General features: G+C 31.8%; 1 protein-coding gene across 5 annotated transcripts in view; it reads left to right on the forward strand.

The window, feature by feature from the left end:
- Positions 1 to 7,385: 7,385 nt before the first annotated feature.
- Positions 7,386 to 14,255, forward strand: part of LOC134695623 (stromal interaction molecule 1-like) — a 50,839-nt gene continuing 43,969 nt past the window's right edge. For all 5 annotated transcript variants that reach the window (XM_063556930.1, XM_063556927.1, XM_063556929.1 and 2 more), the window contains exon 1: positions 7,386 to 7,675. In XM_063556930.1, coding sequence (XP_063413000.1) covers positions 7,555 to 7,675 — 121 coding nt within the window. In that variant the 5' untranslated portion in view covers positions 7,386 to 7,554. The remainder of the gene's footprint in view (positions 7,676 to 14,255) is intronic.

Consider the following 14,255-nt stretch of genomic DNA (forward strand, 5'->3'; position numbering starts at 1 on the left):
ATTGTCAAAATATCCAGGAATTTGTTCTTTGACAGAATGGTCGTTAAATATACCGGAAATATTTACAAAATCAAAACTTTTATTGACATATTTTATTTTAATAAAATGTTTTTTATGATCTTCAGGGCGATCAATGTTTTGGAAATAGTTTAGAATAACAATATGCCAAAATAATTTGAACTATTTCATACATAGGACTGTTATATGAAATTGTGTTGCAATCCTCCAAAATTTTATTTAACATAGTTATATACAATAGATGACATTATATACAAGTTAAAGGGGTACTAGCTGTTAAATTCATGTTCACCGATTTGACTCAAATTCTCAAAATTGAATTATAACCATGTAGATCATTTATCCAAATTTTCAAAAGTATAAAATAAACAATTTTCAGGGCATGGGTTCGATAATATGTAGCTTCGTTGTGTTTGTATTTCAGTCGTGACGCTATCTAATTAACTATCAAATTAACCTTCGAAGACCTTAGATGGTCAATTAAGCGATTTATATAGATTGATTGATTGATTTGTTGTGTTTAAACGCCACTTTTAAGCACTGCGTTTATGCTATTTTATGGCGGTCGGTTTTATTAGTAAAGGAAGCCGGAATGCCCAGAGAAAACCACGGTGACCGACCTTCTATATGAAAACTGACAATCGAAGTCAATCAAGATTGGAGTCGAGTGACCCGAACGAGCGGAGTTCAAAACTCACAACCTCAGTGTTAATTGGTTAGTGATTATAGTAGTAACTACTTAAACCACTGGACCACCAATTTTACACTATTTTTTCAGGTAAGCTAGACGGTTTGGTACCACTAAAACGTTTAAACTCGCTGCAATTGTGTGCATCTGTTATAAGTCAGGAATCTGATGTTCAGTAGTGTGCTGATGTGGTTCATGAATTTTTCTCGTTTTTTATATAGAGTAGACCGTTGGTTTTCCCGTTTGAATGGTTTTACACTAGTATTTGTTTAAGCTCTTTATAGCTTGCTGTTCGATGTGATCCATTGCTCCGTGTTGAGGTCATACTTTTACCTATAATGGTTTACTTTTATAAAATGTAACTTGGATAGAGAGTTGTTTCATTGGCACTCATACCACATCTTCTCATATCTAAAAACATAAATACAGATATAAATAGAAAGCAAACGCGTGCAATTAGATTTTTCTGTTCAATTTCAAATTATAGACTAAAAGTATAGGTAAATAAAGTCCTGTTGGTGACTTTCTGTTGATGTGTTTTCTATGGTCGGGTTGTCGCCTCTTTGACACATTCCCCATTTCCATTCTAAATTTTAATCGTTGTATTTACTGTTTAAAAATATTTTTATTTGTGGATCGAATCAGTCAATCGAATGATTTACCTTTATTTCAATTTAAATGATGAATTTTCCTGTAAATAACCGTACACGCTCTAAAAATGCTTTATCCATCTCTAGCTAAGGGTTTACATCGAAGTTCACATGAAAACGGATTCAATGAGGTCGAATTATTCACTTTCAAGTAAATAATTTTAAAATTATCAATGTTTCTTAGCTTTATTTTACAAAATTGAACAAAACTGGCTGCTAAAAGCGAATTATTAATAAATTATTTTATTTCTTTAATGATTGAACAAAAAAATCATACTTTAGATTTTATATATATCTCGTACATGTAGCTAAGCAAAATTAAAAGTAACAAAGCACAGACACAAACACATTATATGTATGCATACACTGCACTGGCATGGTCTGTTATTTGGATCCATCTTTGTATCAATTTTTTGAATTGGTGAACAGAATCTGATGTTCCATTTGACAATGGTTCGGCAGCTCATTAATGATTTCTGCAGCATTGTAGCTGAACGATTTTAACCCATATTTGGTAGTTCTGACACTCGGGAGTACTGCTCTTTCCTGTGATTTTAAATAATGCCTATATATGTTCTACGTTGTTCATTTCGAGACTGTTTAAAATTTACTGTGTGGTATGTGGTTTGCTCTTTGTTAATGACCTTACGATGACCTAATATTGTTAGCTTTAATGTCATTGGGTCTCTGGCAGAGATTTGTCTCATTGACAATCAAACCATATGTTTTTATATTTCTATCATTTAGAGTATGTCCTGCGCCTCGTTTAATTTGCCGAGCGATTTAAGAGTGTATCTGCTGTAATAATTTGATAATTGTGAATGATCTTAAGATGACCTAGGATTGTTAACTTTCATGTTTGAATCGTTCTTGACTGTTTCATTCTTTTGTAAAATGTGCTGTGTTCGATTTACTTGTTGTCAATACTATTTTTTGTTGAAATACATGCAGAAATTGTTCAACTTGGTAAAGTGTTTCTTAATACTGGCAAAATTACGCAATGTTTAATGGGTGTAAATTCATACGTTTCTGTCAATGTGGGGTTTACTATCCATATCCCGCGTACGGCATATGATTTTTCGTACGGGGGTGGATAGTAAACCCCACATTGACAGAAACAAGGGTGCCTGTCACGCATAACACTACATGTGTTCTTCAGAAACAAATTAAATTGTATTGAAAACAACAGATAAAAAGTATATGACCCGTAAAGATTTGACCTTAAAACTGTATACTAGTCTGTCATTCAGCCTCTAAAAATTCAAAAAAACGTATGTACAAAAAATTAATAAAGGAGGTTAATTAACTCCATGAACTTTGGTGTGACGTACATTTAATCAATGTCTATTTGATAATTACATAATGTTGTTGTTCTGACTCAATGCTAGTAAAACGTTCCTATATTGCCTAAAAAGTTGTCTTCTGTATATAGAAATTGAGATCTCAAGTTCTACATACTAGCGTATGGTTCCTCTACAAAAAGGGATTAAAGATTCAGAGGTAATGTAAGGTATAAAATATTAACCAGTTCTTTAAATTTTAAATTTACTGTTTGAATCCCAGGAAGTTTCCACTTTGCTGGCTGTGTGTACATATATAAACTAATCATAGATACCAGGACTAAATTTAGTATATATGCCAGACGAGCGTTTCGTCTACAAAAGACTCATCAGTGACGCTCCAATCCCAAAAAGTTCAAAAAGGCCAAATAAAGTACGATGTTGAAGAGCATTGAGAACCAAAATTCCTAAAAGTTTTGCCAAATACAGCTAAGGTGATCTAGCTTGAGATAGAAAAGCCTTAGTCAGATTTCAAAAAAATAAAGAATTTGTAAACTGTAAATTTATAAATATAACCATGTCAATGACAATTCATGTCAGCACGAAAAGTGCTGACTACTGGCCTTGTGATACACTCGGGGAAATAAATCTACAACAGCAGTGGCATCGACCAAGTGGTTGTAAAGAAACTCATCATAGACACCAGGACTAAATTTAGTATATACGCCAGACGCGTGTTTCGTCTACAAAAGACTCATCAATGACGCTCGAATCCAAAACAGTTCAAAAAGGCCAAGTAAAGTACGAAGTTGAAGAGCACTGAGAACCAAAATTCCTAAAAGTTTTGCCAAGTACAGCTAAGGTGATATATGCCTGAGGAAGAAAAGCCTTAGTATTTCAAAAAATTCAAATATTTGTAAATAGTAAATTTATAAATATAACCATATCAATGACAACCCATGTCATAAATCTCCACCAGCAGTGGCATCGACCCAGTGGTTGTAAATAAACTCAGCATATATACCAGGACTAAATTTAGTATATACGCCAGACGCGCGTTTCGTCTACAAAAGACTCATCAGTGACGCTCAAATCCAAAAAAGTTAAAAAAAAAAAAAAAAAAAAAAAAAAAAAAAATATATAAAGTGCGAAGTTGAAAAGCATTGAGAACCGAAATTCCTAAAAATTTTGCCAAATACAGCTAAGGTGATCTATGCCTGAGGTAGAAAAGCCTTAGTATTTTAAAAAAAAAATAAAAAATTTGTAAACTGTAAATTTATAAATATAACCATATATTTTGAAGGTGTGCAAGTGCTCAGGGTTTTGATTTTTATCAATCATTTGCTATTTTGGGACATACATGAATTTTGTCATTTTTCAGTATTATTTTACTTGCATAAGAGGAGTGTTTCCAGATAACTCCTTCTAATTAAAGTTTGATAACTAGGAAGTTTTCACTTTGCAGGCTGTTTATAAATTCATTGAAGGTGTGCAAGTTGTCGGAGTTTTTATTTTTAGTAATATTGCCTTTCTCAAAGTCTTTTGGGAGAAAGTTGAATTTTGTCATTTTTGGGGTAGAAGTGGTTAAATGTTATTGTTGTTTTAGAATAATTTAATTTTGGAAGTACCGCGTCTTCTGATTGGCTGACGTTATTTTGTTATCAGTCCATAGACATAATTTAGTCATTTGACCGTGACGTCATGAACGTTTTTTTCGTGGTTTTCTACGGTTAAAAATGGAATTTAGAATTAAATTATGAACATTCACTGTAATATTTTTTTCTGTCTATACGAAATAACATAAAAAATGTGTTGCACACTGTAAAATAACCCGCTACAACAAAGAAAGTCCTACATTAACTTTTTTTTTTATATAATACTGTTACTTCAGAGTGGAGTGCGGGGGCATCACTTTGTCTTGTCAAATTTTTTCATTTTTTTATTTTCATTAATTTTGGCTTTCTTAAACATAACTTAAGTCAATCGGGCAAGGAATATTAAAATCATAAAAAAATGTATTTTATGGAAAACTACTATTAACGGCATTGACAGTTGGATTTTTCAAAATCATGCGTTGTCATATCACCATTATCTAGTAGCTTTTCTCATATTAAAACTATTATTTTTTTTACTAACAAACTCTTCTGTTACATGTTTAAAATTCAGCTCACTATCTAATCACTTTTATTTTCTTCTATTTTTATCATAATTTGGTAATTTCTGTCTTCTTTTTTTTCACTGTTTTTATATCTGAAAAAGTTTAATATCCATGTCCCACCTTTCACCAGCAATTATTTTTCATTCAGGCATCTTTTTGGAAAATTTTAACTCGGGTATATAGTGCACCAACTGCAAACAATTAAACATTCTTTTTAATATTTCATCGAATGAAATATTATAATTTAAATGGTCAACTCCCCAACAAATCATGTTGTCCCCTGTTATTTTCTGAAAATTAAACCCTTCAAAGAATATCTAAATTAAGTAAACAGCCTTCCGATTTTCTCAAATCTGATAGATTATAAAAAAAAAACTTCTCCATTACTGGTCTTATTTGGTATAACTAAAGCAATGTAAGAAAATTTTGCATTTTTAAAGGTCTTTTGAATGTTGTCCCCAGGGTTACTTTCCCTCCTGTTACCGCTGTGTTTTTTTCCACCTTTGGACACGTTTGTGAAAAACCAAAAATGTATTTCTTGTAATGTAATGTGAAGAGCATCATTTCCTGAATGTATGAATCCATTTGTTTAGGTGAATAGCAGCCAGTTTAAAAAAAAAGAACTCCCCAAAGATCAGAATTTGGAGACACAAATTTTGTTTTGTTCTCTCCTGTTACAGCCTTTTTTGTACCTTCTGGTAATATTTCATTGTCAGCACTATAATAGTACATGTGTTTTTATAGTATCTTATCAAATTGATATGTAGATGAAAGTAAACTTCTACACAATTCGAGTAAATGAACAAAAAGTACTGCGTAATTCCTTTGATTCTGTCATGTAACCTGATAAAAAAATATGTTCAAGACAATTTCACTGATGAATCAAAAAGTTCATCTACTATATGTCAACCATTTCATTTAATATAAGTTTTCATCACCATATATATCAAATGTAATATACAGTATATCGAATGAAAAATAGTTTTATTTTGCTTTTGATAGCAGCAGAGAACATTGTGCAATTCTAGTATAGTAGATACATGAGAGAGTAACAGAAAGGAATTTATTTTAGAACTTTTCATTACCTAGGCAGATTTTTCATCTGGCAAATACAGTTTCAAAGGATAGATGTTATTGTTTGCTGTTATCTTCCAATTGTGACCAATCTGAAATGATGTATTTTTCTTAAACTATAAAATAACGCACTTTTTTAAGTTACCGTTGTCCTGTTACTCACGATTCATAATAATACATAAAGACATAAAGCTTTATTTAGAGTCGGTATAAGCAAGCAATTACAAACATAAGCTCTGAAGAGCTTTTAAAACCGACATAACAACAAATAAAACAAAACATACATATCGAGTCATGCACACAACATTAAACATATAAAGCAAGAGTTCAATCAGTATATAAACATGCAGCACAAAAGTTCTTCAAGCATCTTACAAGTTTAACACATACTGGTACATGCAATTGTGAGATAAAAACACAAAAGCACAAATGAAATGGTTTGCACATAAAAAGCATAAAAGCACATTAAGTTTCTAAATTTAGCACAAAAGCAGCAGAAGCACTATAGTAAAGATATTAGAATAAATTTGCCATGCTGAAAATAAAGCAACAAAACAAAAAATAATAAGAAGAGATTAACTGGTTTTGCAGGCAAAGCATTGGCATGAGCTGCCAGACCAAGAATTTATCAAGTTCTTGAATTGATTTAAAGATGATTGCTTACGAAGCTCATCTGGCAGCTCATTCCAAAACCTAGCACCTGCATACCTGAAAGATTGTAGGCCATATGCAGTTGTTCTTGCATGTGGTAGATCTGCCGTATTCTGGTATCTGAAAGAGTAAGTTTTTTTCCTTTCATGTTACCGACATTTCTGACTATAGTTTAGTACATTGCTAAACCTTTAGTATTACAAATACTAAAATCAATAATTGGCATTTACTCAACTCTTGCAGGATATACTAGTAAACCACAAATAGTGTCTTAAACTTATTCCTTACTCCCATTAGACACTTTTTAAAATTGATTCATTTGGTAACATGAAAGAACTGGAATTATTTTGTACCATTTTTGAAATAGCAATTGTTAACACATTTAACAATTGTTTGAATTACAGGCAACAGTTCCTAGATCCCCAATGTGTGTTCTCCGATTTGTGTTATCAAAATACCGGGTCTATTTTTTATCATTTCTTATTTCCCGTGAAAATTAGACTTTTTTCAAATATTGCCTACATTTATAAAAAAATAAATAAATCAAAATGTCTCATGCTTCTTTTGAATTATGTGTTTCATTTTGTTTTATATTATTCTTTTATGAATGAAAAAGTAAGAAAAAACTTAAAACTAACTTGTTTCATATGAATGGATTAAATAATTTATAATCACGGAAGGCCGCACTTGTCTCAGAATTATTTTTGAGAAAAGTTTCTGTGTTAATAGTTGATTTAATTGATCCAATAACATTGTATGATCAATATCATGCTTAAACCTCACATTTTATATCATTTTAAAGATTTATTTGTTTTGATAACATCGGTTCATCTGATCAACTTTTTAGCACTACCCAATGTATCACATAAACTTCCGGTAAAAAGAATGATACGTATGAACACACAAATTCTTTTTTGAATTTCCACATTACTTGTAGGATTTGTGATGAATTTATATGTTCAAATACCGGATTTAAGTGCCAAAGAAATTAATGTATTGCAGGATAAATATTAAAAATTACCGGGAGTACAAAATATGATAACCAGAAGTTGGCCCAGATCGCCGGTGATAACCACACTGTTTATTGTTGTAACAGTTTTGTTGAACTCGCTTTTGATTTTGTGTGATAATTCAGAACAGGGAGGCATCAAAGAAGGTATAACACTTACAAATTATAAAAGTGAAATTTCTCTCATTCAAATCATTCTCTGTTCCCATATCCTGCTATGGCAATATTTGTACAGTTAAACATGTACATGATATTGATCATGGTAATTATGTAATTAAAATCAGGCTGTTTTCCTAGCAGTGGAACAGTACACTATAGCTCTACAGTCCTTATGATATAGATAGATTAATATGAGGCAGGAATTACCTGTGAATGGAGACGAAGTCTATGGTTTGTTTTTAAATCAACAATGTTAAAAAGAGGAACGGATTTAATACCGTTACGTTTCCGATTTTGGTTCTGTAACTGTTGAGATTTTAGTTGTGACGTTATTTAAGTTATGACGTCATACTTAATGTAAACAAAAAAACGCTGTCATAAGGTAACGTTTTTTAATAGCAAACATTTTTTTTAAATGAATTAATTAGCACAGATCCTGAAATTTAAAAACTCGACAAAAAAAATTGAACGATTTCGAGTTCATGAGTTCATTAGTACAAAGATAAATTCAGGAAATTTTCTAGTCCAAATAATTATGACGTCTGGCAAGGCTATTTTTTTTTTTTTCTGGGACGCCTTCCGACGAGTCCAAATAATTATGATATTTGGCAAGGCTATTTTATTTTTTTTCTGGGACGCCTTCCTACGACGTCATAACGCCGAAGCCATTTTTTACGTCTGGAGTTTGAGAGCAAATTTTGGGGGGAACTTTGAAACCTAATTTTGACAAGAAATTTTTATTGCCGGTTAGAAATTTTTACGTAGTTACAAAGTCCTACCTTTTTTGTGCTTATTGATAAAAAATATTTCCAGAAATATCCAAAAGAAAGGATAAAACAAGATAAGATTCCATTTGAAGTGGGGGAATATTTATTTTGTTTGGCAAAGATTTCCCACAATTACCAACGGCACGTGATTTCCGGTGAATATAAAATTTTAAATCCGTTAATATTTGACAGACCCGAGTTTCCTGATAATGTAAATCAAACGATCCGGAAATTCGAAGCCATTAAAATTGACCGGATTTCAAATTTTATATTCACCGGAAGTCACGTGCCGTTGGTAATTGTGGGAAATCTTTGCCAAACAAAATAAATATTCCAAAATTTGCTCTCAAACTCCAGACGTAAAAAATGGCTTCGGCGTTATGACGTTGTAGGAAGGGGTCCCAGAAAAAAATTAAAAATAGCCTTGCCAAACGTCATAATTATTTGAACTGTAGGAAGGCGTCCCAGAAAAAAATTAAAAATAGCCTTGCCAAACGTCATAATTATTTGGACTAGAAATTTTCATGATTTTTTTTGGATTTTTTTCATTGAATTTTCTACTGTAATAGTGGACTTCGTCCCAATATAAAAAGTAGGACCTATAAGGTCATACTGTTCTGCAGCTTGTGTTTGTCCTAAGGTAAACATTTTATTTTATAGAATATTGCAGCTCATTGGTGCTAATGGCTCTCACTACACAAAAATGTAGGATATTAGCTTCAGTCCTGGAAAATGCTGAACTGCTATTTTTTAAAAGCATATATACATGTATCATGGTTAGAAGGGAGATCTATTATTGGAGGGGGGATTGAATTATTCAGGTAAAGTTAAACAGGAATTAGTGCTGCAGTCTGGACAATATTGCAGTAGCAGGGCACTGGAATTCGATAGCACTGTGATAAGTCCAAATAATTATGAGTCTTGCAAGGCTAATTTATTTAATATCTGTGATGAATCGAAGGCGTCACAGAAAAAAAATTACAATAGCCTTGGAAGACATTGAATTTAGAAAATCACTTGTTTAAGTAAGTCCCCTGACTCAATGACCTATTAGTTGCGAATTAACGATTACTTTTATATGTTCTGTTTGTCTTCAAACAAGTCTTTAGACTAAGAATCACACCAATTTTCTGATAACATACACACATGAACAACTATCGATATCGGCTCGAAACTAGTGTAATGGCTCACTATAAAAGCTTACATACATGTACACCTTGTTTCCTAGCCTTGAACAAATACAGCTGATATTTAAAGACACTAAACAGTTATTGTCTATGTACATGTATATGTACATAGATATAGGAAGATGTGGTGTGAGTGCCAATGAGACAACTCTCCATCCAAATAACAATTTAAAAATTAAACCATTATAGGTTAAAGTACGGCCTTCAACACGGAGCCTTGGCTCACACCGAACAACAAGCTATAAAGGGCCCCAAAATTACTAGTGTAAAACCATTCAAACGGGAAAACCAACGGTCTAATCTATATAAACAAAACGAGAAACGAGAAACACGTATATATTCCATAAACAAACGACAACTACTGTACATCAGATTCCTGACTTAGGACAGGTGCAAACATTTGCAGCGGGATTAAACGTTTTAATGGGCCCAAACCTTCTCCCTTTTTCTGAAACAATAGCATAACATCACAACATATAAAAACATACGATAAAATATCAATTAGCAGACTTAACTCAATCAAAAAACGTATGATTACACAAAGAACGAATAAATTTGATCTGCGATATCTGAATACAAATGCACAGTTAATTGAATATTAGAGACAAACAGTCATGACCAAAAGGCTATCAAATAAATTCAAACACACTGAGAAATATTTAACCAATCAATGTTCACTTTAGAAAAAAACCGTTTTTTTATAATCTTGAAGTTTATACAAATGCTGTAAGAATAAGTGAAAAATTGAAGATATTACAAATAATCAAAGCTGGTATACAGCCAAGATCCATATAAATAAAAAATGACAAAAAAGCATTATAAACAGTATCAACAGGTCGAATTAAACATATATACATTTATACTCTGGCAACAAAAACTGTACATGTACATGATCATTGATATACATAACATTTGTCAATGTTTGTATTCTTCTGCATTGTTATCATCATGGTTATGTTCAGACTGTTCTTCATTGTTCTTTTAATGTATTTTGATGGCATAATCTTCCCTGTAATGACACAAAAAGAATATATATATTCTGATATTGATATTTCCCACATAGTTTTAAAGATTTCAACTATTCAAAAGAAAAAGAATATATTGATAATTCTTGCATGGCTGTTTAAAGATTTCAGCTGTATAATCAAAGGCGATCATTTTTGTAATTTCCATAAAGCTTTTACAACATGTTTAAAAGCTTATTGATTTTGTGAATTCAAATGCAATATACATTGTATGTTAAAAGCATACATTAAAACTCAATTCTTTCTTATCATGCTTATAAGATTGACCTTATGAAAGTGCACATACAAATGTATACATTGTACATGTCAATGCATGTACATGTACAATGTACATGCCACTACATGTATAAGACTTTGATTGATTTTGGAATATACAATGTAATACAAAAACATTGCAATTATTTCTGAATTTACAGTATGGTACAGAATGCCTTTATCGTCTATGTGCCTTCATCAGCGCCCTTCTGCCCTGACGTCTTTTTCCAAAATTCTCTTGTGCCGTTTTGGTGAAATTTTGTTTTATCGATTTCTGATCTACAAGTTAATTACATATGATACCTGTGTGATTGCCCCCAGGTTAATCATGTCATTACAATCAATTACAATGATAAAGACTTCAAAGGTGTTAATAACTAAGTAATTTAATTAGGACAAATGTATCTTTTTGTCGTACTTTTGATGAATGTGTCAGGGAGTGTATTTAGCTTGGGTCGAGTGTATACACCTTATCGCTATTTAGTCCATTCCTGGAAAAACACATTCCAGCAGTCATTTACACAACTTCCTGTTTAGGTCACACTGGCCGAAAATGGAGGTCATCAGCAGTGAGCTGAGGGAGGAAAAATTTTGTAAAGTGATTATCAAGAAACTTTGATGTAAGTATGATCCACTTTTTTTCAAAATCAAAATTGAAGTAAAAAATATTTTGTTTGAAGTATTTACGGTAGTTTAAACAGGTCTCATTAAAAAGTATCATGCATGGTGAATTGTTTAAACAGGGTCCCAGATAGCTTCAACTGGATGAAAAAGTTGTGTAATTTTAGAACTTATCCGCAATGAAATAAATAGTGATAAGGTGTATTTAGCGTGGGTCTGCATTTTCGATCTCCAAGTCACAATGGAGGAGTGTATAAATGAAGACTTTCATGACTTTAGAATTGAATTTAAGTCATCAAAATAAAACTATGCCGTTTACAGAAATGCATGTGGTGGAAATTGATTTTGGAGTTACTTCCCCTGTTTTAGCCTATTACAAATTTGTGCTCTAAAAATATTATCTAGTACCAAAATAAGGAATAAATTACCAATTGAATATATAATAACATAATAATGTTACCTTAAAGATATTAACTGTCTTTGAACATATTGGAAAAATAATATTGCAATTTCTACTTGATAATTATACTATTTATTAGCAATCCATGTTCTAAACATTATCAAATTAGAATTGCACATAGTTTTCATATTTTATTTCACCGACCGTGCAAGAACTGTACATGTATAGCCAGTCAAGGTCGTTAAATCTTCCATTAGTTTGTAGTCTTCATATATATATGGACCATAATTTGCTATTGGGCTCCGTTTCCTATAACTATTGAAAAGTGATAAAATGTGAATTACTGTAAGAAAAGTTGTAACTACATCTAAAGATGCAATTATTTTTATCAACATACAAGTGTATGCTACTCTTTGCTAGAAAAAAATTTCAAATATACGAATTTCAAAGATTCTACCACCGTATTTTTGTGTCGTTTCTCCGTCGCGTTACTTTTTGCTTCCTAAGAGCATAACGCTGACTGATTTATAGATAATCGTCACCGGCAAATTCGTAACTTTTGCTTTCAAATAACAAAGAACATCGACCAATAAGAATAGTGAGAAGAAAAGGCCGAGAACTATAAGTATTTATGTAGCAGATGTAAGAACAGTGGTGTGATTTTTGTGTCCGATTTCGTAACGCAACTTTTAGATGATGTAATCTGCTTTGTTGTAATAGAATTGGAAAATTAAATGAGTGTTGGAACAATACGAAATTTGATTATAATTTTACAAAATCAATTCTGCTGCTGAGGTATCACATGAGATGACGTATTAGGTCAGGTGATGTCAGGTTTGAAAGATGCCGATGAATGTGTTAAGACAAGTAATCTGGGTGGGTCTTGGGTGGGCATGTGATACCTCAGCAGCAGAATTGATTTTGTAAAATTATAATCAAATTTCGTATTGTTCCAACACTCATTTAATTTTCCAATTTTACAAAATCAATGCTGCTGAAGTATCCCATGAGATTTTAGAGAAACACATGAATTGGCAACACAGCCAGGTAAACATGAAAGCTCGGTACACCAACATGTTACGTGTCCATGAAAATATCTGAAAGTCCTAAAAGAACAATTACCTATCTCAAAGACTATATACCACACAACTAAATTTTGTTTGATGATTCTAAATTAAACAGAAATCATATATGTTAACTATTTATCTAATAATAAAAGAAACACATTTACAACATGCAATCACATAGTAAAACAATAGATAAATCTAATGATCATGACAAAAATAGTTATCAAGAAGTACTTTACTCAAACCCTTATTTTTGTTATTGTTTACTACAGGTTTGTCATAAAACTTTCTAAAAGTTGATTCTTTTTTCCAACCAGCTGATTTCATTATAACATCTAATGAAATCCCTGCTTTTTTAGCAGATGAAATTGCAGCTGACCTAACACTATGGGGCTTAAACAAGTTAATATCTAATCCTGCAAGTTTCATTGTTAATTTAATCCATCTACTTATAGTGTTTTTTGACACAGGTTTGTGTGGTTTCATAGTCATAATAAATAACTTAGTATATTGTCCCCTTAATGATTTAGTTCTTTTAATGTACTCATTAAATGTATCCACAACACATAAAGATTTGTCTTTGTTGTATGCTGGCAAATGTATGTCTGATAAATGACTCCCTGGTTTCGAAGTTTTGATCAATTTTGTCACTTTTATAATTAGTTCATCATTATTAACAGTAATATCATTGATATCCATCAAATGTAAAGTTTGTGTTCTCTGAGCTGTTAATAAACTAAGTATCATGGTTAACTTTAACGTGAGGTTTTTCAAAGTCAACATATTTACAGGTGATAGAGTACATAAAAACTTCAACATCACATCAACGTCCCATGTCACTTCATATCTTGGTAAAGTTTGTCTTTTATTATATACACCTTTCATAAAACGACAAATTAAAGGATCATTCCCAATAGGATTGACTTTCCCACAATCCAACACTGATGATAAAGCTGATCGAGCTGTATTAATAGCACTGTATCCAAGACCTTTTTGAAATAGTTCTGTCAGAAATTGTAAAACTATAGAATTAGATGCTTTAAATGAATTAATTTGTCTTTTAACACAAAATTGCACCCATTTGTTGAGATAACTCCCATATTGCTTTTTTGTGGAATTTCTCCATGAGTCATATAAAATGTTTGTAGTGTCTGTTGGTAAGCCAAAACTGTTAAGTCTTGTCCTGATAAAGGAAACACTGCTAACTGCATTTTCTTTAACGGATGCTGCCTTGAAGGATCTGATG

This window comes from Mytilus trossulus, chromosome 14, assembly GCF_036588685.1.
Source record: "Mytilus trossulus isolate FHL-02 chromosome 14, PNRI_Mtr1.1.1.hap1, whole genome shotgun sequence".
Classification (NCBI taxonomy): domain Eukaryota; kingdom Metazoa; phylum Mollusca; class Bivalvia; order Mytilida; family Mytilidae; genus Mytilus; species Mytilus trossulus.